The following is a 24961-nucleotide window of genomic DNA, read 5'->3' as shown; positions in this document are numbered from 1 at the left end:
TTGCAGGCCCTGGTGGAGTAAGTTCAGATACCACTGTCACAGGAGGGTTTGTTAACCTGTCGACATTGGCAAATAAGGCACGCGCATTATTGTTTTTGCTGATGATCTCAGAGAAGATTCCCATGCTTTTTTGAGTTTTAAGTTATGTCTGTAAAGTCTTTCTTTATAGATTTTATAGTGGACCTGGAGTCTAAGTCTTCACCTGCATTCAGCTTTTTTATACTCCCTTTTTTCATTTCTAACTACTGGAGCACTTCTCCACAGAGATTTTTTTTCTTCCCAGAAACCTTCAGTTTAATTGGAGAAATGCAGTTAATGATGTCTGAAACTTTAGATTGAAAGTTATAGTTCACATCTACTGAGTTGAAGTAGAAGAGTAAGCTTGGTTAAAAGTTTCCGGGATATATTCTTCAAAGATGAGTTTTCTAATGATGTCTCTTGGACTAAACGAGTCATTGGAAATGATGGTTTCAAAGGTAACAGAAAAGTGGTCAGATAGGGCAACATCAGTTTAATTGACCGTGGAAATGTTTAGACCCTTAGGGATGATCAGATCTAAAATATGTCCCTGTTTGTGTGTTGGCTGTTTAACATGTTGAGTTAAACCAAAGTTTCATGTTACACAGCTCATTTGCACCTCTGTCTTCAGGGTGTGAAAATTAAAATCTCCCACAAAAATTAAAAAGTCATAATCAACACATAAGTGGTTAAATAAAAAAAACATAATAATAGGCTTTATTTTGAGACAAAAAAGTCCATACCATAACTATATAAAACAAATCATAAAGTAAAACTAAACACTCATCTATCACAAAACAAACTAACAGTTAATTCCAATATTTAAAAATCTTGAGGTATATCTAACGTCACTATATGTTACCGTTGACAGAGCTTTTACTATTAAATTCATATTCCAAGCAGCACATACATTTATACATTAAGTCTCTCAGCTAGACATGAAAAGTTGGAATGTCAAACATTTGACTTGCAGATGTCCATCTTGGAAGTCTGAGGAGGATTCTAAAAGCCTCCTGATAGGCTTGTTGCACTTTATTCGCTAGCTTTAGTGTAGCTACACCACAGATGAGCTGCATTAAAAGGAGGTGCAATAAGTTAAAAAGGGGACACTTTAACCTCATCTGTATACTTGCTAAATTCACATACCAACATATTAGCTTGCATGTATAACTTACAACACTGGCACTTAATATCATCGTCATCGTCATCATCGTCGTCCTCATCGTCGTCGTCATCATCACAAAGATCACACCTCAGAATATGACGTAGATATTTCACATTATTCACCAAACTCAAAACTTGACTGGCTAAATATGAAGAAGGAAAATTCATCCTCTGATTCTCCTTAGTTGTAGCCATCATAACAACGCTCCTTTTAGGATTAAACATAATGTCAAACTGGGCACCATATTTAGCACAAACCCTAAGTAATTTCCGCAAGCCAGTACTAAAGGGAGACAAGAGGACCAGATTGTCTTTATACATTATATTATTTACAAGATGTTTACTCACCATACACCCAATCTTACAGTCACCTTGCTCAAATCATCAAAATACAAGTTAAAAAAGACAGGAGACAACATTCCACCATTAAATACAGAAAAGGGTCCAGAAACCTCCAAACCCTACTTAACTTGGATAGATTGATGAGAATACAAATTATGTAAAATCCTATTTAAGTATGCAGGGAACCTTCTACTTTGTAGTTTCAATAAACTACTTATGATGATTAACTCTGTCAAAAGCTTTAGATGCATCTAAAAAAACCCCACATAAAAACAAGAAGTATTCTGTCTTTTAAATTTACTTACAATTTCCTTCAATGAGTAAAAACATAAATCGGTGTTGTCCTTGCTTTTAAAAGCAGATTGATTATCGGTTGTTATATACTCCTGGAGTCTTGCTATTAGAATATGTTCCAGAAATTTAGACAATACATTAGCCAAGGTGATTGGTCTGTAATTATCAACACTAGATATCGTCCCGGTTTTGCCATGTTTGGCAATGTTTTGGAAAACCTGCAAAGCACAGTGAAAGTCACACATGAACTCTAAGATTAGTGTACCCAAGGTGCCCTGCTGATAGTTGGTCAAGACCGCAGACTTTATTTAATGGCATTTTCTCAATAGCAACATGTACTTCTACATTATTGTAGTCAGTCTTGCCAACATGAAACCTATTTAGACAATTAAACATTCCACAGCAGGGCTTCCTCCTTCAATAGTCGCTAGCAGCAGAGGTGTATTGTCATTAATCAGCTTGATCTCCTTCCAAAGCTCAGGCACGGTGTTGTACTGGAGTTTATTTGCCAGAGAGTCTGCCCGCAATATGCATCAGTGGAATTTGAATTCAATTACAATTCTATAGACATGGTTAAAATTAAAATAAAAGTACGGCACACATGTTAAATCATAGCAGATTGTATTTAAATTATTGATCGAATGTAATTTATCATATGCCAGTGGATGGCAGTGAAGTGCCACGCAAAATTTTATATGATCCGTCAAGCAAGAAAATGAGAAGATTACGTCTGCGTTTCACGGACCTCGGAATTTGACCGATGGCGTGAATATTTGTTGAGCACAACTAAGCTCAAGAGCCATGCGAACCAGCAGAGATCAAATGCAGTCTGTTCGCTGTTAGACTTTATTTAAATTGTTTGTTTTTTCTGGCAAGCCACCGGGTTTTAAAACACGGTCCACGCATTTTCACTCTCTGTCTGCGGGATTTTCGAGCCCTCATCGGCGCTTTAAACGCATCACAAGAGAAGGCGACGGGGAATGCGGAAGTGACGTTAAAAATTTTTTGCCTCGCGCGATCGACGGGTTAGACAACAAAACTTGTCCCCCTCTCCGTCTCTGTGCGCGGTAGATCTCCCGTCCAGCGACGCGGTAACTCGGCGGGGGGCCGCAGCGGTATGGCGGCCGTCCTGTAGAGACACCCGAGCCGGGCCGGGCTTCGCGAGCCTCTCCACGGAGAGCTATTTTCGGCAGGCGGGTTGAAGCCGCTCCTCCTACGTCACAGACCCAACTTGTCCGTTTTCCGTCCAGTCGATGGCCTGCACTTTGGAGAAGGTGTTGAGCGATGCGCGGACCCTTCTGGAGAGGCTGAAGGAGCACGACACGGCCGCCGAGGGCCTGATCGACCAAACCGGGGCGCTGGGGCTGAGGGTGCAGAACATGAAGGAGGTGGGCAACGCGCTCCCAGACAAGGTAGGAGGCCACCCGGACACAGACCCGCTCCTCCTTCCGCCTGCTCCCTTTATCCATGCTGTAGGCCACCTGTGAAGCGAAAGTCCAGATGTTTTATGAGGAGAACTGGTGGCCTAATGAAATATCCAGCACTACGAAAGCAACTAGTAATAAATAATAGTAATATCATCTTCATTGTCATTGAAACATACATTACAACGAAATTGTCAACATGTTAAACAGCCAACACACAAACGGCGACATATTTTAGATCTGATCATCACTAAGGGTCTAAACATTTCCACGGTCATTGTAGCTGTTGTTGCCCCATCTGACCACAAAATCACATGTGGGGTTCCCCAAAGGTCCATCCTGGGTCCCCTCCTCTTCAATAGGTCCCTTTAGCTCAGATCATAAAAAAACAACATCAGTTACCATAACTATGCAGATGACACACAGCTCTACATCACCATGTCACCAGGTGACTATGAGCCAGTTCAAGCACTGAGTAAATGCTTAGAAGAAATCGATGCATGGATGTGACAAAATTTTCTATAGCTGTATAAAAAAACTGAAGAAATAATTTTTGGACCAAAGGATGAGGGATCAAGAGTTTGCACACAGCTTCAGCTAGTAACCACTGATTAGGCCTGAAATCTGGGTGTAGTGATGGACTCAGACTTAAACCTCCAAAAGCATGTAAACAAAATGATAAAGTTGGCCTTCTATCACCTGAAGAACATTAACTAATCCATGCGTTTATCTTTAGTAGAATCGATTACTGCAACAGCGTTTTTACAGGTGTGCCTAAAAAGTGGATCAGACAGCTGCAGCTGATCCAGAACGCTGCTGCCCGCGTCCTCACTAAGACTAAGAAAGTAGAGCACATAACCCCAGTTCTAAAGTCCTTCCACTGGCTCCCTGTATCTCAGAGAATAGAGTTTAAAATACTTCTGTTAGTCTATAAATCCCTGAATGGTGTAGCACCTAAATACATCACAGACTTGTTATCAGTGTATCAACCATCCAGACCACTCAGGTCTTCTGGCTCAAGTCTACTCTGCATACCTAGAACCAGAACCAAACCCAGAGAGCAACATTTACTTCCTATGCTCTGCTTACCTGTAACAAACTCCCAGAAAGTTCACTGAAACATCATTAGATTAAGTTTGTAGTCCAGTTAATCCTGCGGCTACTATTCCACTTTCCTCTGTAATGTTTTATTTTCTTATCTTCTGTTCATCTGCAGCACTTTGAATTGTCTTGTTGCTGAAACGTGCTGTACAAACAAAGTTGCCGTGCCTTGTTTTTATTACGGTGACAAAATGTGAAGAAGTCGCTGTGGGTATGTGCAGATGAGTTTGCAGCCTGAACCGAGTACTTGCTGCCATGCATTTAATACAAAAAAAAAAAAAAAAAATATTGTCAAGGTAAAACAATGGAAAGAGGAGTGAAACTCATTCAGAAAGGTCATTTAAGACTAACCGAGAAAGTATTGTTCGAATTAAAATTGGAAATAGGAGCGTTTGTAAAAAGATGAACATGCATGCCTAGAAGATGAAATCTGAAAGCGATGAAGTTCAAACCTTTTGTCGTGGGAGCCAAAATCATCAATTTGAAAGTACCCGCATGCCTCAATTTCTTTATTTTTTTAATACAAAAAAATGTATACATAATTTTTCTGTTTTTAAATTTTATTCATTTATTTCATTTGACTTGCACAACGATCCTCAGCATGAAAAACAAAGTAGAAAGTATCATGTTGCATCTCAATAGTCCAGGTAGAAAAGTCACAAAGTAGGTTTGTCTGGGAACCAGATCTGTAAATCATTGTAGATCCTAAACGTTAGGAGGATCTGGCACGTTTGCTTTAAGTGAGCGGTGAACTATTTCATGACCCATTTCTTGGTTCAGGTGTTCTATTTACTTCATCTGTTTAATCGCGTCTGCTTTTGAGTTAAAGCATTACTACCATCTGTCCTGAAATTACAATGGAATAAAAAAAACAGGTTGATTAGAGATGAAATTCTTAACTTATTCATCGATTTTCATTCGTTTAATGGATTCCATCCTATATATTTTTCTGTGCTGTTTTGAAATCATGATTTGTATTGAGGTTTTACCCAGAATATCAAAGTAGTAGTAGCAGATAACTTTCTTTTTTCTTTCCACGCAAAGTGGAACATAACAACGCTGATTCTACCGGAGTGGTGATTCAAGAGTGCGACTCCCCGACATCCAGCTGAAAATGGAAACCTTTAAACGCTCTCCTCTCTTCTCTTTCGCATGGCTCTGCTTCTCTCAGCACACGGAGGACAGCTCGGAGATCCAAGAGCTCACCAAATACAAGCCCCATGTGCTTCTGACTCAGGAAAACACTCAAATCAAGGAGCTGCAACAGGAGAACAAAGGTATCCCCTCTCGTCCGACGAACACCCTGACTGGCCGTCCTCCGTCGTACTAACGCTCGTTACGGTCTCTGCAGAACTGTGGCTGTCCCTCGAGGAACACCAGTACGCCCTGGAGCTCATCATGGGCCGCTATCGCAAGCAGATGCTCCAGCTGATGATGGCGAAAAAGGAGCTGGACACCAAACCGGTGCTCAGCCTCCATCAGGACCACGCCAAAGTAGGCCGGCTTTCTCCGCGCGCCCGGAGACGACTAGCTTTGTTTTTTCTTGCCAAAAAAAAATGAAAAGGTGTGACTCGTTTCGTCCCCAGGAGGTGCAGAGCCAGGTGGAGCGGATATGCGAGATGGGCCAGGTGATGAGGAGAGCCGTGCAGGTGGACGATCAGCACTACTGCTCCGTTCGCGAGAGGCTCGCTCAGCTGGAGGTGGGCGTCGCCGGGAGATCCCTCTCTGTTGTCTGCAGACGCAGCGTTTAAACCCGGTCGCTTCGATCAGCCGAGGCCGGGGGGGCTCCACAAGGGGGACAGTATTATTTTCAGTTTGTGCTGCTGGGCGACCGACCGGCAGAAATCTCAATTACAAAACAAAAACATATGAGATGAGACTATAGCGTTGATATCGAGATGGTCTGTTGCGTTAGGATTATGCTTTTGTGTATTCCAGTAGTTTATCTTTCAGGTGTCGACCATATTTATCTACAGCTGTTGGTCAAAAAACGTGCCTGTGAGACACGAGATGAAGCTTTGATGCCTTTTTATAATGACTTTATGAAAAGAAAAACCTATCAATATCCTAGGGCTGGACGATATAGGAAAAAAAAGCATATTGATAAAATAGAAAGCATATTGATCGATATCAATAATTATCAACAAATTCAAAACATGTATTTTAAGTGCAGCCCTGGCCCTTTACCAAAATTATTTAAAAAATGAAAAAGGAGGCATGCTCTCTGAACTCTTTGAAGGGGGCGGAGCTTGGTGACGGAGCGTTCCGTGTTCTGTGTTGTGATTGGCTGGATGTAATGACTAATATTCACCTACGTGGCAAGAATGCAAAAGGAAGGAAAACTGTTGTTCTGTTGAACTTTTTATTGACCCTTTTTTTTTTCTATCATCGATTTATGCGTCTATCGATCGATATATATCGTTATTGAATTTACCGTCCAGCCTAAAAATATGGCGACATTGAGCCTAAAAATGTGGCGATATTACGTTTTGGTCCATAACGCCCAGCCCTAACCTCTACACGCTTCCTCCGAACCGGCTCAACTTCAGCCGAGTTCAGGAGTTTGACTTGAGGTGAGCTAGAGAGGAAAAGGAAAGCACAACCCAGTGATCCCAAAATTATTTGTTTTATTCAAATCACGCGACGGCAGCACCTCCTGCATGGAAATTTTGGAGGACACGTTCCTGTTAGAAAACGTTTGACGAGCAGACTGGCGTGTCTAGAGCTCTGGAGGCGACGGGTGCCGGTGGACAGCTGTGACGGGTCACGCTCCGCGCCAAGCGCACCGCGCCAAGACTAGCGACCAGCCGGCTACAGCTAGTGCTGAGACGGTACCTGACCACGGTAAACCCGCGTTGGAATAATCACCTCAAATCACTGGCAAAAAGGGGTCTTCTAATTTAAACTGATCCAGTAGCTGATAAACTCCCTGATCACCGTCTCACAGTATCAGCGATGGCGCATACTGACTGACCGCCTCCTTCTTTACTGCTGGCAGAATTGAATGTATCGGTGACTGTGAGGACAGACTGAGGGGTTCTGAGAGAGAAATTTCATCATCCAACTGTTTGTTTATCATTAGATTTAACATTCCCTCCAGTCATGTCCCTCTCTCTGCAGACTCCAGTTCAGAAAGCCGTCCGCCTCCTGTGTCTTGTTCTCGGCGGCGAACATCGGGGTTTGTTTTGACACGTGGTTGTTGTGCCTCCTTCAGATCGAGAACAAGGAGCTTCGGGACCTCCTGGCCATCAGCAAGGGGTCGGTGAAGACGGCGAGGGACGAGGCCAGCCAGCCGTCGCCTCCGGCCGCAGAGTGGGAGCACTCCCCGCAGGCGGCGTCCGATGAATGATGGGCGCGGCGTGAGCCTGGACTGGGATCGGGCGCGGCGAAGGGAAAGAAAGCTGGCATCTGGGATGTGAATTTTTCTGGTGGAGGTCACTTGAACACAGCATTTTCGCTCTCATAAAGGTTTTACCTCTGTGCGCGCACACGATGCTTTTGAGCGCTCTCGTAAGGAGCACTTTGTACAGTAATTGTTTAATCACTGCTGTCATGGTGGAGTGGGTTCAGCCTGACCTGTGATGCTGACAGAGGTGTTTAATTTGTCGCTAAGATACACATTAGGGGAGTTATTATTATTTTTGGTCAAAAGACACAGTTAATTTTTAGAGAGACAGTTTCTACCTCTATTTTATTTTTGCTATATTCACATTCTCACCCGCTCAAAACGAGTAAGGACTGCGTGCTCGCTGCCGACAAAATTACTCGTGGCTGTTTCACACAGATTGACGTTATAATGAATTTATACATTCAATAGGTATAAATATCTTTTCTTGTTTAAGGACTATTAGCTTTTTTTTTTTAGACGGGGAAGCAGAGTAAATGTACCAGCTCATGGCATGTCTTTGTATAAAGTAAAAAAAAAAAAAGTGTAATTGAAACGTTGTAAGAAATTCTCATCTCAGGAAACCAGTTTTGGGACATGTTATGAATATAATATGCAGTGTGTCAAATAAAATTTATCCTGTACAGTTGTTGTTTTTTTTGTTTGTTTTTTTAACTCACCATGAAATACGGCTCCTTTTTCATCTTTTGTTGCATTACTACTGCAGACTTTAATGCATTTTAATAGGACTTTATGCAGCAGACCAACAAAAAGTAGAGTACAGTTGTGAAGTAAAAGGAAAGTTATGTTTTACAGTGTAAACCATATCTACGCTAGCTCTGGCTGTATGTTTAGGCTCATTGTCCTGCTGAAAGGCAGACCTCTGCCAGGTCTGAAGACGTTTGCAGCCTCTCAGAAGCTTTTATTTTTTAAGGATTACCCGTATTTAGCGTCAACCATCTTTCCTTTAACTCAGATGAGTTTCCCTGCTCCTGCTGGAGGAAAGCATCTGGATACTGCGGTACTAACTCCGTGTTCCATTGTGGAAATGGTGTGTTCAGGGTAATGTGCAATGTTTGGGTTTCTTCCCCCCCTACAGTGTTTTTCATGTAGAAAAGATGAGTTTTTGTTTCCTTTGAACCAGCGCACCTTCCTGTGTGTTTGCTGTGTCCCTTACAAGGCTTGTGGCAAATGACAAGCAGTACAATCTGTGGCTTTCTTCTCACCTTTCATTCACCAGGGCTGGATTTGTGGAGAGCACAACAGATAGTTCTGTCAACAGATTCTCCCACCTGAGCTGTGGATCTCAGCAGCTCCTCCAGAACCGCCATGAGCCTCCTGGTGGCTTCTCTCTGATCAATGGTCTCCTTGCTCAGTCATGTCTTGGAAGGTTTGCAGTTGTGCTTTGTATTTTTTCAGATGATGGAACATCCTGTTGCTCTCAGTGATCATGCTCCTGTTTCTTTAACCCTAATAAATAAAAATGTAACCCCACAAAACAAAAGCTGGAGATTTAATACATTGTTGTTTAAAGTTGAAGAATTTATCAAATATTTTAAAGAAGGGTGGGCTTTATACTTTGAGTACAAGGATCTACCAGGGACATCTGCATCTTTCCTCTGGGAGGCAGGGAAAGCACTGATGAGAGGTAAAATAATTTCATTCTCATAAAAAGAAGATTGAAAACAAAAGCAACAAAATTAGAAGAAATCCATCAAGTTATCCGTAAAGCTAAACTATAATTAAACAAATATGTTGAAAAGCAAAATAAAATTTTAATACATAGACATCAAATAGAAAACTTTGAACACGGCAATAAATCAGGAAGTTTCTTAGTTAATCAGCTAAAAAAAAAAAAAAAAAAAAAAAGCAAATAGATTTGCAGATACGGATTCATCTGGGAATATAATATATGAACAACTCTCTCCTCCCAGTGTAGCTTTAATTTTTTGGTTGGCTCTCAGGCCTCACCGTCTGTCTCTAGCCCTGCAGACTTTGGTAGCATGGCTTATGGTGCCTTCCTACTCCAGGTAGGTTTGTGGAGAACAAGGATGCCTATTGCAGCCAGCGGGGGACCTGGCTTCCTGGGAGGGCAAGTTGCACCCCAGTCATTCCTCCCCATCGCCAGTCTCCTCCCTCTGCCTGCTCCAACATGCTGCCATTCATGTAGGAGCTTGAGGTGTGGGGGCATCCATGGGGAGTGGGGAGGATTTCCCAGCCTCGCTGTTCTGTGACGTCTTTGGCCCCAATTTGTCTTAGACACTTTGATTTATCACGTTCCCACAACACGCATATGTAGGGAAAAAATTGGAGGAGGGGTAAAGGCTTTTGGGTGGGGGGGGGGGGGGGGTGTTGGCTGATTATTTAGGCTTGTCCCCTGGTGGCTTCCTCTGCTCCCATTCGCATTTAGACATTGAGGGTTAAGGGTGGGGTGCACGGGGGTATCACTCTCGTCTGCTCCCATTTTTAAATGGGGTGGAGGCAGGAACTGGGTCTTTCTCACACCCCTGTTCTCCGATTGCCTCCTGTAGGAGGAGCGGACCGCCTGGTCGAGCTTGGAGCTGGGGATGACCGTTGGGTCCTGGGGGTCGGCTGGAGCTCGCATTATGGAGATCAGGGTGTGGGGGAGGCAGCATCTCAGGGTTTGTGGGGAGGGCTCTGGTCGGCCCCCTCTCTGGGTGGATGGACCCGAGGGTGATCTGGGCTGGGGTCGGGGTTAGGGGTTAGCGCTGGGGCGCCCCTGGGCCTCGGGTTTCACTGGGCAGGCTCGTTGCCACAGCTCATGGGTGCTTCAGCACTGTGGCTGTTGGGGGTTTCCTGAGGCTCCCCTCTGTTCTTCCCTGGGATGGGGGAGGCAGCCATCCCTGTTTGCCCCTCTTGGGCACCTTTGATTTGGGAGTTCTTTCAGGTGTCTGGGGTTCTGGTTTCCCCCTTGTCTGCTTCTGTGTTCTGGGGGATGGGTCTTTGGCTACTCGCAACCACTTTTTTAGCATTTTTCTTATGGATAATCCTTACATTTATAAGGGCACTGTCATAAACACCTACAGGCACTTGGATTCAGGTACTTGCAGACCCACTTTTATACAGAAAAACACTATTATTAGTTTAGCTGTCACTTTATGCATTTCATATTAAATAATACTGTGTATTCTTCAGTGATGGTATCAAGGTGTTGGTTGTTTGTACCTGTAATTCTTTATCTGTTTGTTTTGGTTTTCTTTTTATATTTCTCTTTGCGGGTGTAGAAGCACGCTGCAAGGATATTATCTTGTCTCCTTTTCTGCTCCTCTATTTTCACCATTTCTCCCTTTTAGCCTTTCATCTCATCTTTGTCTCTTCTTTTTTTCTCTTCTACTTTTCTGTTTTTGGCCCGATTGAACATGAAATAGACCCAGAATAAAATCTAATAAAGCTTTATGTAAAATCAAGCGGAGCACTAAGGTGAACGCAGTAATGCTCCACCTGTGAAAGTAAAACCTGTTGGGCTCTCTGGCATTAAGACAGTAATTCTTAATGCCACACAGCCAGACAGGACATGTTAAAGAAAAGAATGCTGTTTCATAACCTAACCCTGCTTCAAACCTCTGCAACTCTATCCCTGACCTGTCTGCTGTGTTCGTTGGTTCTCATGATGCTGTTCACTGTTTCCAAAGAAACCTCTGAAGCAGTTGGTTGCACTGGGTTTTATTTAGTGGTGTTAAAAGAAAACAACAGAATAACGATTTATTCATTAGAAAAAATATTTAAAAAAATATTAAAACCTGTGTATCACTTTCCCTCCTCACATTTATGCACCAGTATGTGTTGCGTTGGTCTGTTACAAAGACATCAACATTTGTGGATGTAACGTGAAAAAGTGGGATTAAAAGAGGAAGGGATATAAATACTTAAGAAGGCATTATAAAGTCAATTTGACGTGTGTTAGCTTTTTCTTGGTAATTACCGCAAGAGGGCAGCGTTTTCTCAAACATAGCTTCCTGCTGCATTCGCTTGAAGACGTATAGCTGAACTGGGATAACTTTAGCAACGAAAAACATCGTTACTATATATTGTTCCTTTCTTCAGTCAAATCAATAAGGACTTTATTACATAAAGATATATCTAGTGATTTGTGTTTTATTAATTTTCTTTCTTTTTTGTTGTAAATAAGTTCTTGACACAACGCATGAGTCTTGCAGAATTCCGACAGTCCGCGGAGGCAGCACCAAGAGCTGCATTCTGAAACCTTTAGCCAGGGGCGAGCTAAGTCAGAATGTCTGAGAAGGAGCTCGGGAAAAAGTGGGACCGCTGCCTGGCAGACGGTGTCACTAAACTGGGTAAATATGCCTCAGCCTTCAGCGAGTGACCTCGCCGTAACACAGGGGAAGAAGGAAGCATCGGGCTGTAGCTTTTGTTCCAGTTCCCAGCTGTCATTGACTGGGCAGGAGGCTAACTAGCTAGCCGCTAAGGGCTTGTAAAGGACAGTCAGGTGGTAATGGAAATAAAGTGGGCTTCGCGGCTGCGCCCTGTTTCTGAATCTGACCATTAAGACTATTATATCTGCTGCAAGGAAACCAGAGTAGAAGCCGTTTTATAAAAAAAAAATTATAGTAGTAACATACATCACAACTGGCTGTGGAAAATGTTTTATGAGAGGCAAATGGGAGACTGTGGGCTCCCAGAAGCTGCATTAGTAAAACAAATTATGCTAAGAATGTTACAAGACGATTTAAAAAAAGGCCCTTCACAAATTAACCCATTTTGTTGCCACATATTGCATTTTTTGTCACTTTCCTACATTTCCTATCTGTGTATTTAAACAAGGGATCCATGATATATCGCTATCAGCCGATGTTAGTCGTTTTCATCATATCGGTATCGGTCCAGTAGGTAGAGTTGGGCCGATATTTTTTGTTTATTTTCGTGTTGTTTTCCGTTTGTGCTTTGGGAGTGGGTCGCCTGTGTGGCGTTTGGGCTTGTGACAGTGATGCAGCACATGACTCTGGTCAGATGGATGCAGCTGCAGATGTATTTGAGAAGAAGGGGCCTTATCAAAAATCCTTGCGTATGATTGGATAAACCACTTGTCCGTCATCTTTACTGCTGCTGCAAGCTCTTGTCAAACCGGGTCGGGAGCAGGGCGAAAAACATCGTTTCACTAATAAAAGCCTTCAAAGCTATTCTCAGGTGTTCTTTTAAAGAATTAATGTTCGGTGGACTGGACAACAATGATGAAACAGCAGCATCAATGTCAACGCTTGCTTCCTCGCTGCGAGCCGCCATTGTTGTTTGAATCCAGACAGTCGCTTCTCTGATACGTCACATCTACGAAAATTCCTCCCGGCGATGCTGATTGGCTCGTCCATTTTATGTGGTATTGAAATCCCTCCCAATGGCAGCGATACCAGAGGGATGTGTGGAGCAACATCCATCTGGTCAGAGTCAGGTTAATGGAGCGTAAGATTGTGATGTGTTTAAGTGAAGCAGAGAAACAATGTCACTGGTGTAGTATTTTTTTTTTTTTTTTCACGGTGTCGTGAAGGGTAGGGAAATATATTTAATAGGTATAATATTGTTTATCGGCCATAACAGCAGTATTAATATCGGCACACATTTTTCCATATCGGTGCATCCTCAGTTTAAACCGCTGCTTTACACTAAAGAAGTTTGATGAATTCTGGAGATAAATCTAAAAACTTCAAATCCCTGGCATAATGTATTTTACTTGTATTTTAAGCGTCCAAGCCTTTGTTGGTCCCCATTTTATTGGTACCGACCCTCCTTTGGGTCGGTCGACTTCTCTCTTGTGTGAGAGCGTATGAACCCTGATCAGAGTAACACAGTTCTGAGGGACTTCTTGATGGGAGAAAGGATTTTCAGGAGTCATAAAATCACTTTTTTTTTTTTTTTTTTTTTACAATAGTCTCTGAGTAGAACACAGAAAATGACTTCAAAACTCCAGAGGTATGAAAAACATATTTTAACCTGTTAAAAACAATATATTAAGGTCATGTGTGCTGTTATACCGCTGTTTAAGTAACTAACTAGTAATCTTTGTGTACTCGACTGATGGTGACAGTCTCTTTAATTTTCATTCTGGGGGCCGGAAAAGTGAAAAGTCAGTGTTTTAGACATTTGGACCCAGTTTAAACACTAAGTTGTGTATATGCTGCAAACTAAGTATTTCACAGCAAATAATTTTTACCGGAATTGAAATGCAACAGAATAAATAATACGTTGGCAATTGTTTGCTCCTCATGTCTGATGTATTCCGTGTCATTCTGTGTTTCAGGTACCGGCCTGGGGTTAGGAATTGTGTTTTCTGTCCTGTTCTTCAAAAGTAAGCAGTTGCCGTGGGTTTGTAGCCGTACTTCATCATGAAACTTTCATTTAGCTCAGACGCCGTCGAGGACATCTGTCAGCACAGCTCGGTTGTCCCTCCTCCTCCGCTGCTGCTTTAACCTGCAGACTTACGCACTAGGGGAGGGAGGATGTTTTTTTTTCTCCTCCGTCAACGACTTCTAATTCAACGTACTTTTCTGAGATGTGCTTGTCGTTCCAAAAAAGCAACACCTTTCTCCTTTTGTAGGACGGACGTGGCCCATCACATTATTCTCAGGAGCTGGACTTGGCATGGCGTACGCCAACTGTCAGAATGACCTGAGGTCGCACTATCTGCTGCACAGAAGCGAAAAGGTTCGAACACACAGAAAATGCTAAACTTTACTGAACTGAGACTCTGTATTACATCATTATTTATTATATATATATATATATATATATATATATATATATATATATATATATATATATAGATTTTGGCTGAACTACTTTTGGATCACTGACAAAACAAAGATCACAGAAGTAATGTCATAAATAACAGCTTTCTGTCAATGTTCTGTACAAATGACTAATTTTGTTTTTGTCTTTCTTTCTTTTTTTTCAACAGGAGCAGTAACTACAACCCATCATGTTGCTTTTTTAATCTTATTTTTGCAATGATTTGTTCATGCTGTTGCGGTGTCACAAAGTTTGCACCACGCTACAGTGAGATTTTTGTCTTCCATTGGATGACCCGTCCCCAAAAAATGATTGTATGACTTATATCTGCCTGATCAGAGCGACCTGTGTGTATTTAATAAAATAATAATCAACCATGGAAAAAAGAAGTTGTGATGTAATGGACCCCCCCCCCCCCCCCCCCACACACACACACACACACACCCACACACAGAGCGTTTTACAGGAGATGAAATTGGTATCATTATATCATTAGATTCGTTTTTCAAAGTGAAGGTGTGGATGGGTTCAAACCTTTTAGTGGTTGTGTTGTTTGTACAAGTGACAGTTAACGGATTAGGTCGTAATAGCTGGAAGATAATTACTCCGAGTTGGTTTTCAAAAGTTTTTAGTTGACCAAAGTTGGCACAGAGGAAGGCGGGCGCCCCAGTGGAGCCGCTGTCCCATAAGGCAGGGCCGGATTATCCATAAGGGCCAGTGGGCCAGTGCCCAGGGGCACCAACCATGGGGGGGCACCACATGACACATGCTTTAAAAATATATTTTTCATAAATTTTTATATTATTTACTTGAAATTGTTGAAAGACCATGCATTATTCATTTTGTGAACACTGATGTCACAATAATGATAAATGATAAATAAATCAAGATTTTTTTATTTCAACATTTTAAAATGAGATATTTGAATATTGCTCACTGCTCATATGCCTACATGTAGTGTAAGTTAGTAAATAGTAAATTACATTACAGAAATCCCCTTGATTATGTCTGATGTTTTTGACCATAGGACAGCACGGGTAAGGGGGGTGGGGGGGCTTTGAGGTATATACGGGCCTGCCATAAGGTGGTGGGCTTGATGTGGGGTCAGAGGCTCTCCAGCAGCTGATCTGAGGGGGCAGATGACAAGAACGAGGCTAGAAGTGTTGATTAGTCAGTTTCAAGTTAGCATTGCGATGAAGGATTTAGCATTATGTTGTGTGTCAACTACTGGAACAGCGCGCCGTGATAATTACTTGAAAGCATTATTGAAATTTTGCCAGGAAGTATGAAAACAAATCTGTGTTCTTACATGAACTGAGATTTTATTTAGTTTGCGAATAACAAAACTAGAAAAATACTCTTTTTGTTGCAAATTTCCCCTCATGTTTCTGTGGTGTTTATTACAACATTTCCTCCGTGAGCATTTAAACGCTTCAAAAGCACAGCACAGACGAGGAAGAAGCTGGAAAATCGTCTCCAGTTTTTGCGAATAAATACATTGCGATCGGCTCGTCGCCTTGGTAAACAGAAGTCACAGAATGTTTCTAAAAAAAGGTCCACAAAATAACAGGCCTGTCACGGGCCCGTGGGAGGAGCATCCGGAGCAGAGCGCGCATATGGAGACGGGCTGGAAGGTCTGGAGCCAAAGGCTTGCTTTTAGGCGTCAGGGCTGCACTGACGCCATGCAAAGATGCTGATGGGTCGTAAAAGTCAGGCTGTCTCAGAAAAAAACAGGGTCAAAAGTAAAAGTGCATTACTACTAAAATGTTAATTAAATATAAATTAAGTTACACATGAAGTTGAAAAATTTTCTGAAAGTAAAAGTATAATTAATGGCAAGATTACAGTACCTCCCTAATTGGTAATAAATAATGTGCATTTAAAGCTAAAAACGTGATCTATCAAATACATGGATTGTACATTTGTACATCATTTGGTCTGAAACTGAGCAGATGGTCAAAAATGTTCAAATTAGGGAATTATTTAACTGCCGATGCGTAACTAATATTTAACCTGTAGAGAGTAAAGTAAAACATTGCTTTTCACGTTATTCACATTATAGACCTCAGTATATTTAGCTAGGATTTTATGTGAAAGACCACAGAGTAGTGCATGACTGTGGAAATAATGTGTGTTGGACAAAGTGGTTCACAATTTAAATCTGAGAAGTGTCACAGGTTTTTGGGATCTTTACTCTTTATTTATTTCTAAATAAAACCCAATGCAACCAATTGCTTTGAGAAGTGACATTATTTAGAAAGCAGAGTGTGTGATTTATTCTTTGTCAGAGCACATCAGTGGAGACAAAGCAACAGGCTTTAAAGATCTCACAGAGCACCTCAACCCACGACATCACCACTGCGCTCCTGACAAATCATGACCAAGCACCTCAACCTAAAGGTTTAATTTAGTTTGCTACAAGCCATGTAGGAGACACGTCAGACGTTAACCCAAATTAAACTTTTTTGGCCTATGTGCAAAAATCTGTGTGATGGTGAAGTAACACCACGCCTCACCTGGACCATCTCCATGGTGAAAGGCGGCGGCAGCATCATGCTGCGGGGCCGGGCATGCTTTTCTTCAGCTTGACCGAGCTGATCAGAGGATGCAGCTACAGGGATATTCTGGTTGGAAACCTGTTTGAAGCTACAAACGAGTTGAAAATAGGACACAATTTCCTCTTCCAGCACAACAAGGACCCTAAACTCCCAACCAGAGCCACAATGGAAAGATTTAGACTAAAGGACAACTGTGCAAACATTGTAGCCTTGAGTAAAAAAAACGATTCTAAATAACAGTATTCAAGCTGACAGAAGATGTTTTAAGCACTTTTAACTCCTAAAGGCACCACGATAAACATGTTTGATCAACGGGTTTAACATAAAAATAAAAATCTTTAAAAAACAACAAAAAAGGGAACATGCGATTCTGTTCAGTTATCTTTAAATCGCCTCCGTACAGAAACTACATCCAGAAAGCCATAACAACACGGCAGCAACTACAGGGGATCAGTTTTTTTTTTTTTTTTTTTGCAAAAAAAATGCGCATAGTTTTATCAAGCCAGATAAAAACACCCCAACCAAAGAAGGAGAAAGACCACCCACACAGTTCCTATGATGCAGAATTAGCATATCTGGGCTGTGATTGTGCATGGTTATGCATTAACAGCTCCGCGTTTGACACGCTCTCTCTCTCTCTCTCAGTAGCCGTGCGCTCCGGCTGGGAAACACGCTGAAGTGGCCGCCTCAGGGATTAACAGCGGCAAGGGATGCGGGGCATTACAAGGACCATGATACCTGTAGAGCACTTCTGATCAGAGCCCGGCTCGGTGATGACTACTGCACAGCTTTTTTTTTCTAGATAGTTTCTGCTTCTCTTCTCTGTTTGCCTGAATAAAAGGACTTGCCATTGGGAAAGGAAGACCTTCTGCTCAGACAGAGACTTACAAAAGCTGAGGGAGCCCCTGTGTTCAGAAGGAGGGGTGTTTTTTTTGAGGATCTCTCTCCGTCCTCGGTGGGTCATGTCACTGGCACTGCTTTCATGCGCGAAGTAAAGGCTCATCTCTCTCTCTGCCCTCCTCCAGCGCCTGTCACCATTGTGGCATGCAGCTGAAAAAGCCTCTGTCAGCTACCGAAGAGCTCATTGTGGCTCTCAGCCGTGGATGAAGCAAGGACACGCCGGCCTGAATGGAGCGATGATGTGAATTGGTCTATCGGTGACACCGGAGGGTGAGCCCACCCCACCAAGAGGGATTCCCGCCGATATGGGGGACGTTTGTCCACGGAGAGGGAAAGTTTTTTGACATCAAGACCTCTGCGGTAATATTGTGAAGGTGTGAGCTTTTTGCCAGGAAGGAGATCCAGCTTGGAGCGGTGCCTGGGAGGCGGATTCACCGATCGCCGCCGGCCACCACCATGACGGACTCTCAGCCGCCCGGCTCTGGGGGCAGCGTCAACGGCAGCTCTCCCACGGCCGCCGACTGGAACATCGCAGGCAGCGGCCCGTGGCTGCTGGCCTTCATGCTGACCGCCATCATCCTCATGACGATCTGCGGCAACATCCTGCTCATCGCGTTGGTGTTCGCCCATCGCTCTCTGCGCTGCACCTCCAACTGCTTCCTGGTGTCGTTGTTCTTCTCCGACCTGATGGTGGCGCTGGTGGTCATGCCCCCGGCCATGCTGAGCGTGCTGTGCGGCTCCTGGGTGCTGTGGCCGGCCTTTTGCCCCGTCTGGCTCTGCTTCGACGTCATGTGCTGCAGCGCGTCCATCCTCAACCTGTGCGTGATCAGCCTGGACCGCTACCTCTTCATCATTTCCCCGCTGCGCTACAAGCAGAGGATGACCCCGCCGCGGGCCCTGCTCCTGGTCGCCGCCGCCTGGGGTCTGGCCGCGCTGGCCTCCTTCCTGCCCATCGAGATGAACTGGCACAGTTTAGGCCACGGGAACCAGCACTCGCCGGTTCCTCAAGTCAGTCTGGGCAACATCAGCGCCTCCTATGACAAGCTGTACCCAGACTCCTACTTTCAGCAGTCCCCATCGGGAGGCGCGTCCTTTCAGTGCCGCCTGCGGGTGACCCTGCCCTTTGCCCTGGTGGCTTCCGTGCTCACCTTCTTCCTGCCCTCCAGCGCCATTTGCTTCACCTATTGCCGGATCCTGCTGGCCGCGCGGAGACAAGCGAAGAGAGTCGCAGCGCTGAGCCACCCCCCGCACCCTCACCCATCCCTTGGAGAACCTTCCCGGCCTCCTTCGCCCGGGGTCGTAGCCAGGTCAGCTCAGCAGGACGGGTATAAGTCCAACCATCAAGGACCCCCCGTGGCCCAGAATGTACCGGTAAGAGGAAAAGGGAAACAGCGAACCAGGCGAGGGTGTACAGAACGAAGCTTTTACATAGGGGGTACCCTGACCCGACCAATCTAGTCAGTGTAGGAGTGGTTAGTGTGAAAGCTCCTTGACATTTAGGCAGAATGGTAAGTAAAATGAAATAGAAATGGTCCCTCCGAAATTCTCGTAGAAATCTTTAGCAACAGCAAGACGTTGCCTGGTTGCGCTGCAACCTTGATCGTTTAAAAATAACTTGTTGAATTGTTCTCAAGTTTTTTGAAATAGCTAGAGGGAAAATGTTTAAAGCGTTACCTTGAAAGACGATTATCAAGAAACTAGTTTCTGTGTTGCTTACCAAAGAGTCATAGCTCGTTCCAGGACAAGTTTAAGATAGCCCTGTCCAGTGACTATGAGGGGAAGACGTGGTAGAGAAATGGTTTTCTTTGTCACTTGCAGGGGATAAAAAGAGGGCAATGTAGAATATCCTATCCTTGTGATTTATATTGTCTGCCTTCGTATTTCTGTATTAATTGATGCATCACTCCCAAAAGAATTATTTTAGTGTTACATTTTAAATTGACTCAATTAAAGAAGCTTTTAAAATCCCTACTCACCATCTCATCGTATCATGATATGTAGGCGCAATTATACTATATAGGACCAACACTGAATCAAACTCAAACATCAACATGTTTTATAATTCCAGATATCTTGTCTGTCACCATGAACAAAAGCCTTGATCTCCTTGAGTGATGTTAAAGCTAGATTGACGGTCTTTGAGAAGACTTCTTTAAACTGTCAGTGTTTTTGATGCTATCTGATGGAATGTTTTACATCTCTCATTTTTAAAAAGAGTCTTTGTGGATGCTATTCACATGTAATGCTTTGTAACTGTTTTTTTTTTTATTAGTCTTTATCATTTATTTTTTTTGCCAGGTCTCCCTTGAAAAAGAGATTGTTGACCTCAACGATGATTACCTTTTTCTACAAGTGGGGAATAAACAGAACTTATATATAATGTTTTTCTATTAATACGGACAACTCAAAGAGCTTTAAACCAAAGTCTTAATCAAGCAGCCACACTCACAACTGTTAGCCGTTTACATTTAAACACCGGCACTCTACTTGTCCCACTGGGGCTCTTTAACGCTACTTGTATTTTGCATTACCCAAAGACGGCCTCTTATTGGTTGATCGGTCCTTAGTGACGTCTCCTCCTCCAGATGCATGGGCAGCCTGTGACCTGCAGCGTCTGGAGACTCCAGTCCAGCTTCAGAATCGATCAAATCTTGTCCAGAGCCAGAAGAGAGCGGTAGCGGCTGCCTATCTCAGAGAGAACAGCTGTTTAAGACGTTAGCTCCAACTTGATTTTAAGAAAGCAAACACATCTGACACTTTAAGGAACACTTTGTTGGTCCGACTGCTGAAAGCTGACAAGACTAAAGCTGGTTCTGAAAAATAGTAATTACCCGTTTCTCTGATTGACATTAGGCATCAGAGCTTTGATCTAGTCGGTGAAACCCTTTTCTTAAGACTCCTGAGTGATCAACAAAACTGTGGATAAATGTTAGATCTTTAATCAGTTTTTTGTCATTTGTCTCTTTTTTTACTCAGTTACTCATTAGTGAATGGATCTCAGTGTGAATAATACCTTCATTTCACTGAATATTAGCTGTCATTGATATTTCTTTTCCTCTTTAGTTGAAAAGTTCATTTTTGTGTTGATTCTATGTCAATCTTAAATCCATACAGGATTCGATTCTAAGACTGATTGATGAATAATACTATAGTTTCACCTGGCTTAATAACATAAACATAAAAATTAAATGGGTCAGAAAATCGACCTTTATGATTTAAAACACATAATAAGTTCTATTAAAAAATGAATGTGTCCGAGTTATTACGTACTATAGCACCGATGGTAATAACAGGAGTCATTTTATTTCCGTTAGCTAACAAGTGTGTCCCTTCAAAAGCCTAAACTGACTTTAAGAAATGATATATTTTACAAAACGATCCTGGCCAGCAAATATATTTGCTTTAGTTTTTTAATGTCTACCGGCTTCAACCAATTTCAACGTTTTAAACCAAAAGGAAAACATTAATTGCTCCTCCACGAAGCCAGACGTCGGTACAGAGCAGAATAAGAGTAGACCAGGATTGTGTTTGCAGCTCTTTCACTCCCTTCTTCTATCAATCTCTACTGTCCACAGCTGTCTGTGACCAGTGAGCGCCGTCTTGCTCACAAGCAGGGTCGGAGGGCACTGAAGGCCAGTCTCACGCTGGGGGTGCTCCTGGGACTTTTCTTCAGCGCCTGGTTACCCTTTTTCATCACCAACATGGCTCAGGTCAGTATGAGCACCTGACAGTTGGCCGACACGCCGCCGCCGCAGCCAGTCAACCCTTTAAAGCTTAAATCCTCTCCCACGCAGTACTTTAAATCTTCGCACCGAACATTTGCAACACGTCCTCCCTCCACCTCTCAAGTCCCGTCCTTTGGAATGACTCCTGTCCTTCGTGTGATTCGCTCTATTTTTCTCAAGGATGAATTTTTTTTTTTTTTTGCAAGCGTGAATAGAATGAAAAATAAACACACTGGGGGAGAAAGACTTGAGAGAAAAAAAAAAACACTTGGATACTGATCTATTTTTGTGTCGGCCAGCCTTGCCGTCACGGCCTTGCCAAGCCAACAAGGAAATGGATTGGCATTTCAGCTCGGTGCGTCTGACTCATTTCAAAGCCCAGCAAACAACCCACTAAAGTACTATTTACAATTTACGTGTTATTGAAACCGTTCATTTTGATTAGATTGAACCGAACATGCACTCGTGACGGACAATGAAGCGGCATGAGACGCTCTGGGAGACTAAATAAATGTCAATACGCCGCTTAATCTGAATTAGTAATGACACTTGTTCTCTTTTTCAAAGCTTTCGACAATCCAGTCAATTTGATTTACCATCTGTGCCCTCTTGCCTTTCCCTCTGTATAACATAGAGCACAGAGGCTTGACTGTCTGTGCTCTTCTTTCTTTTCACACTCAATGTGGTGTGTGAAACTACCCCCCCACCCTCCTGTCTCATTCCCACCCCCTCCTTGTCTCATCTTGATAGTATTGGAAGCTCTCCTCTAACAGCTGTCTCCTTCTTCACTGTTGCCGCTAGTTGTTCAGAAATCCGCCGGTCCAAGCGATCAGATGTCAAATGAAATGCAGCTAATTAGCTAAGAGGCAGTGAGCCTATTGGAGTGGGAAACGGCTTTTGACAAATCTGGGTTACAACCCGTCAGCGGCATATTTTGAAAGACTAGTTTGAATGGGTCCAACTTCAACGTGGAAATCTGACGTGTTGTTGCAGCAAAAGGTTGTGAAACCGCTCACATTTATTTGGCCAGGAGTCGGAAAAGGTTGAGAAGAATTCAGAAAACATTTGATTTTGACTAAAGAAAAGATGGGAAAATGGAATTTTTAAAATATCTAATTCATACAGCAGTCACTGAAAAACACTCAAAGAATTCATGGCAATTTCTGTACACAATAAAAAAAAAAGATCCAATGCTGTCGCTAAATGGCAGGGATATTAGGCTTTAGTGGAACTTAAACAATAGACAAAACTGTGTTGGGAAAATCTTTCTGGAGCCATATAGTCCAATGGCTTTAGTCCTTTTTGCCAAACAGGAGGTAAAATATTTAAATCCCATCAGCTTTTATACTCAGACAGGAAATGGAGAGAGAGATGGGGGAGGGCTGCGTAAAGGACCAATAGCTTCCATGTTTGGGATCAATGCTCTACCTCGACTTCACCCGGTATGGCTCCGTCGTTGTCACAATCCCCTCTTGGATGGGAAGTGCCTCAGGGATCCTGCTAAGGCCCAAGCTTGTTTTCATACTATTTTACCACTGATCAATATTCTTCTTCCACTAACAATTTAGATCTATTTGGCCATTTGAGCTTGTAGCTCTGTTTCAGTTCAGTTAGGGCAGGATTGCTTATTATTAGGGTATGTGACTTTTTTGGATGGTTGCCACACTGGCGTATAGTTTCTTTCTGCCATCCAACAGCTAGCAAGCTTTAACTTTTCCTAAAGATTTTGTGCATGAAATCAAACTAGTGCTTTGTTCTTGTCAAAATCACCCTCACTTTTACATGTTCCTAGCTCCAGGTGGATAAAGTTGCTGCCCCATAGCACAGACAGTCTCCTATTTTAACTGAGATTTACTCCGGACGGTGATCAACTTTAAAACTCATCTCTTTAAACATGTTTTCTAGCCTGGCTGAGTATAATACAGAAGCTGGCTTTATACTTTTTTGATCACTTACATAGTATTACTACATGTTCATTGGGATTTCCACAGCACTTTGGTTCAGCATTTGTTGTTTTGTAAAGGATGGACATGATGTAACGTAGGAAATGTACAGTTAAAACCTTTTACTGGCACCAAATAAGTATCCTAATTCTTGTGCTATTTTCAGTTAAATGGGGTGTTTTCATTCTAAAATTTCATTTTATTTTGCAAGTTTCCTACAAAATAAAATGAAATTTTAGAATGAAAACACCCCATTTAACTGAAAATAGCAGTTGTATATAGCAGTTGTAAATAAATATCAAAACCACTGATCTCAATTGCTATAAATGATAAACCATGTCAAACTAAAGTATTGCCAGTGTGGTTGTAGCAGTAGAGCTAACCGGTACTAATAGCCTCTTTTTCTCTGAAGAATTTTAGGAATTAACAGCGTTTTGAGGTTTGTTTATACTCTTGAATCATAGTTATAGCTTTAATTTCTAATTATGACAATATATCCAGTTTACAATTTGAACGTCATCGTTCAATCATATTACCCTGAAAATCAATCTAGCCAGCTGGAGTGACCAGCGGCTAACCCATCATCGCAGTTTAGTGTGGCGTGAATAAAAAGTTACCTTCTTTATTCGTTTCAAAATGTCTTTTAAAATGTTTTTTTTTTTCCTGAGCCATAATTTCTGTCTTGGTTTATGCAATGTTTTTGAAACTTTCTTAGTATTCGTATATTTGCTGATCTAACAAAACAGCTCATATATTACAATGATTTAAACATAGACAAAGTAAACATATAAGCCTTTAGAAGTGTGCTGATGTTCCATTAAATGAATCCGTGTTGTCAATCAGGCCACTCTTTAGTTTTTGGTTTTCCTTTCCATTTTTTGTACGTGTTTTCACTATGTCCAACGCATGTTGCAAAGAAAGTCAATTAAACCTCCAATCTGCAGTCACATTGTTATTCCGTGACGCCAAACATCCCTCTGTCCTCATCCAGGCGGTGTGCGAGTGTGTCCCACTCGAGCTTTTCGATGCCATCACCTGGCTGGGTTACTGTAACAGCACCATAAACCCCATCATCTATCCCCTGTTCATGAGGGACTTCAAGCGAGCGCTGGCAAAGCTTCTGCCCTGCTGTTCCTCACGCTCGCCCAGAAGACCCTCGCCAGCGCTCTCCATCTCCCTGCGCAACTCGGGGGAGCCCAACATCGCCAGCAACCCTACCTCGCCTCTGGCCTCCGACCCGACCCACGCGCCTGCCACGGCCACGGACGCCGTCAACCTGCTGGACGCTGAGCACGCCGGGATCGAGCTCCCTCTGCTTCTTCCCAACCAGGTGGACAACCTGGACTGA

General features: G+C 42.8%; 3 protein-coding genes across 3 annotated transcripts; all 3 read left to right on the top strand.

Moving 5' to 3' along the window:
- Positions 1 to 2792: 2792 nt before the first annotated feature.
- On the top strand, positions 2793 to 8374 carry LOC118557482 (suppressor of IKBKE 1-like). The gene is made up of 5 exons (XM_036127617.1): positions 2793 to 3230; positions 5515 to 5620; positions 5695 to 5837; positions 5930 to 6043; positions 7558 to 8374. The coding sequence occupies exons 1-5, from the start codon at positions 3072 to 3074 to the stop codon at positions 7690 to 7692; spliced, it is 657 nt and encodes a 218-aa protein (XP_035983510.1). The 5' UTR covers positions 2793 to 3071; the 3' UTR covers positions 7693 to 8374.
- A 3529-nt stretch (positions 8375 to 11903) lies between these two features.
- Positions 11904 to 14866, top strand: micos10 (mitochondrial contact site and cristae organizing system subunit 10). Its single transcript, XM_012861880.3, has 4 exons — positions 11904 to 12044; positions 14000 to 14047; positions 14297 to 14403; positions 14657 to 14866. Exons 1-4 carry the CDS (start codon positions 11981 to 11983, stop codon positions 14663 to 14665), a joined length of 228 nt encoding a protein of 75 aa, XP_012717334.1. The 5' UTR covers positions 11904 to 11980; the 3' UTR covers positions 14666 to 14866.
- Positions 14867 to 17905: 3039 nt separating this feature from the next.
- LOC118556239 (5-hydroxytryptamine receptor 6-like) lies at positions 17906 to 24961 on the top strand. The gene is made up of 3 exons (XM_036127546.1): positions 17906 to 19316; positions 21521 to 21655; positions 24605 to 24961. The coding sequence occupies exons 1-3, from the start codon at positions 18402 to 18404 to the stop codon at positions 24959 to 24961; spliced, it is 1407 nt and encodes a 468-aa protein (XP_035983439.1). The 5' UTR covers positions 17906 to 18401.

This window comes from Fundulus heteroclitus, chromosome 1, assembly GCF_011125445.2.
Source record: "Fundulus heteroclitus isolate FHET01 chromosome 1, MU-UCD_Fhet_4.1, whole genome shotgun sequence".
Taxonomy (NCBI): domain Eukaryota; kingdom Metazoa; phylum Chordata; class Actinopteri; order Cyprinodontiformes; family Fundulidae; genus Fundulus; species Fundulus heteroclitus.
This window is presented reverse-complemented; position numbering and strand designations above follow the sequence as displayed.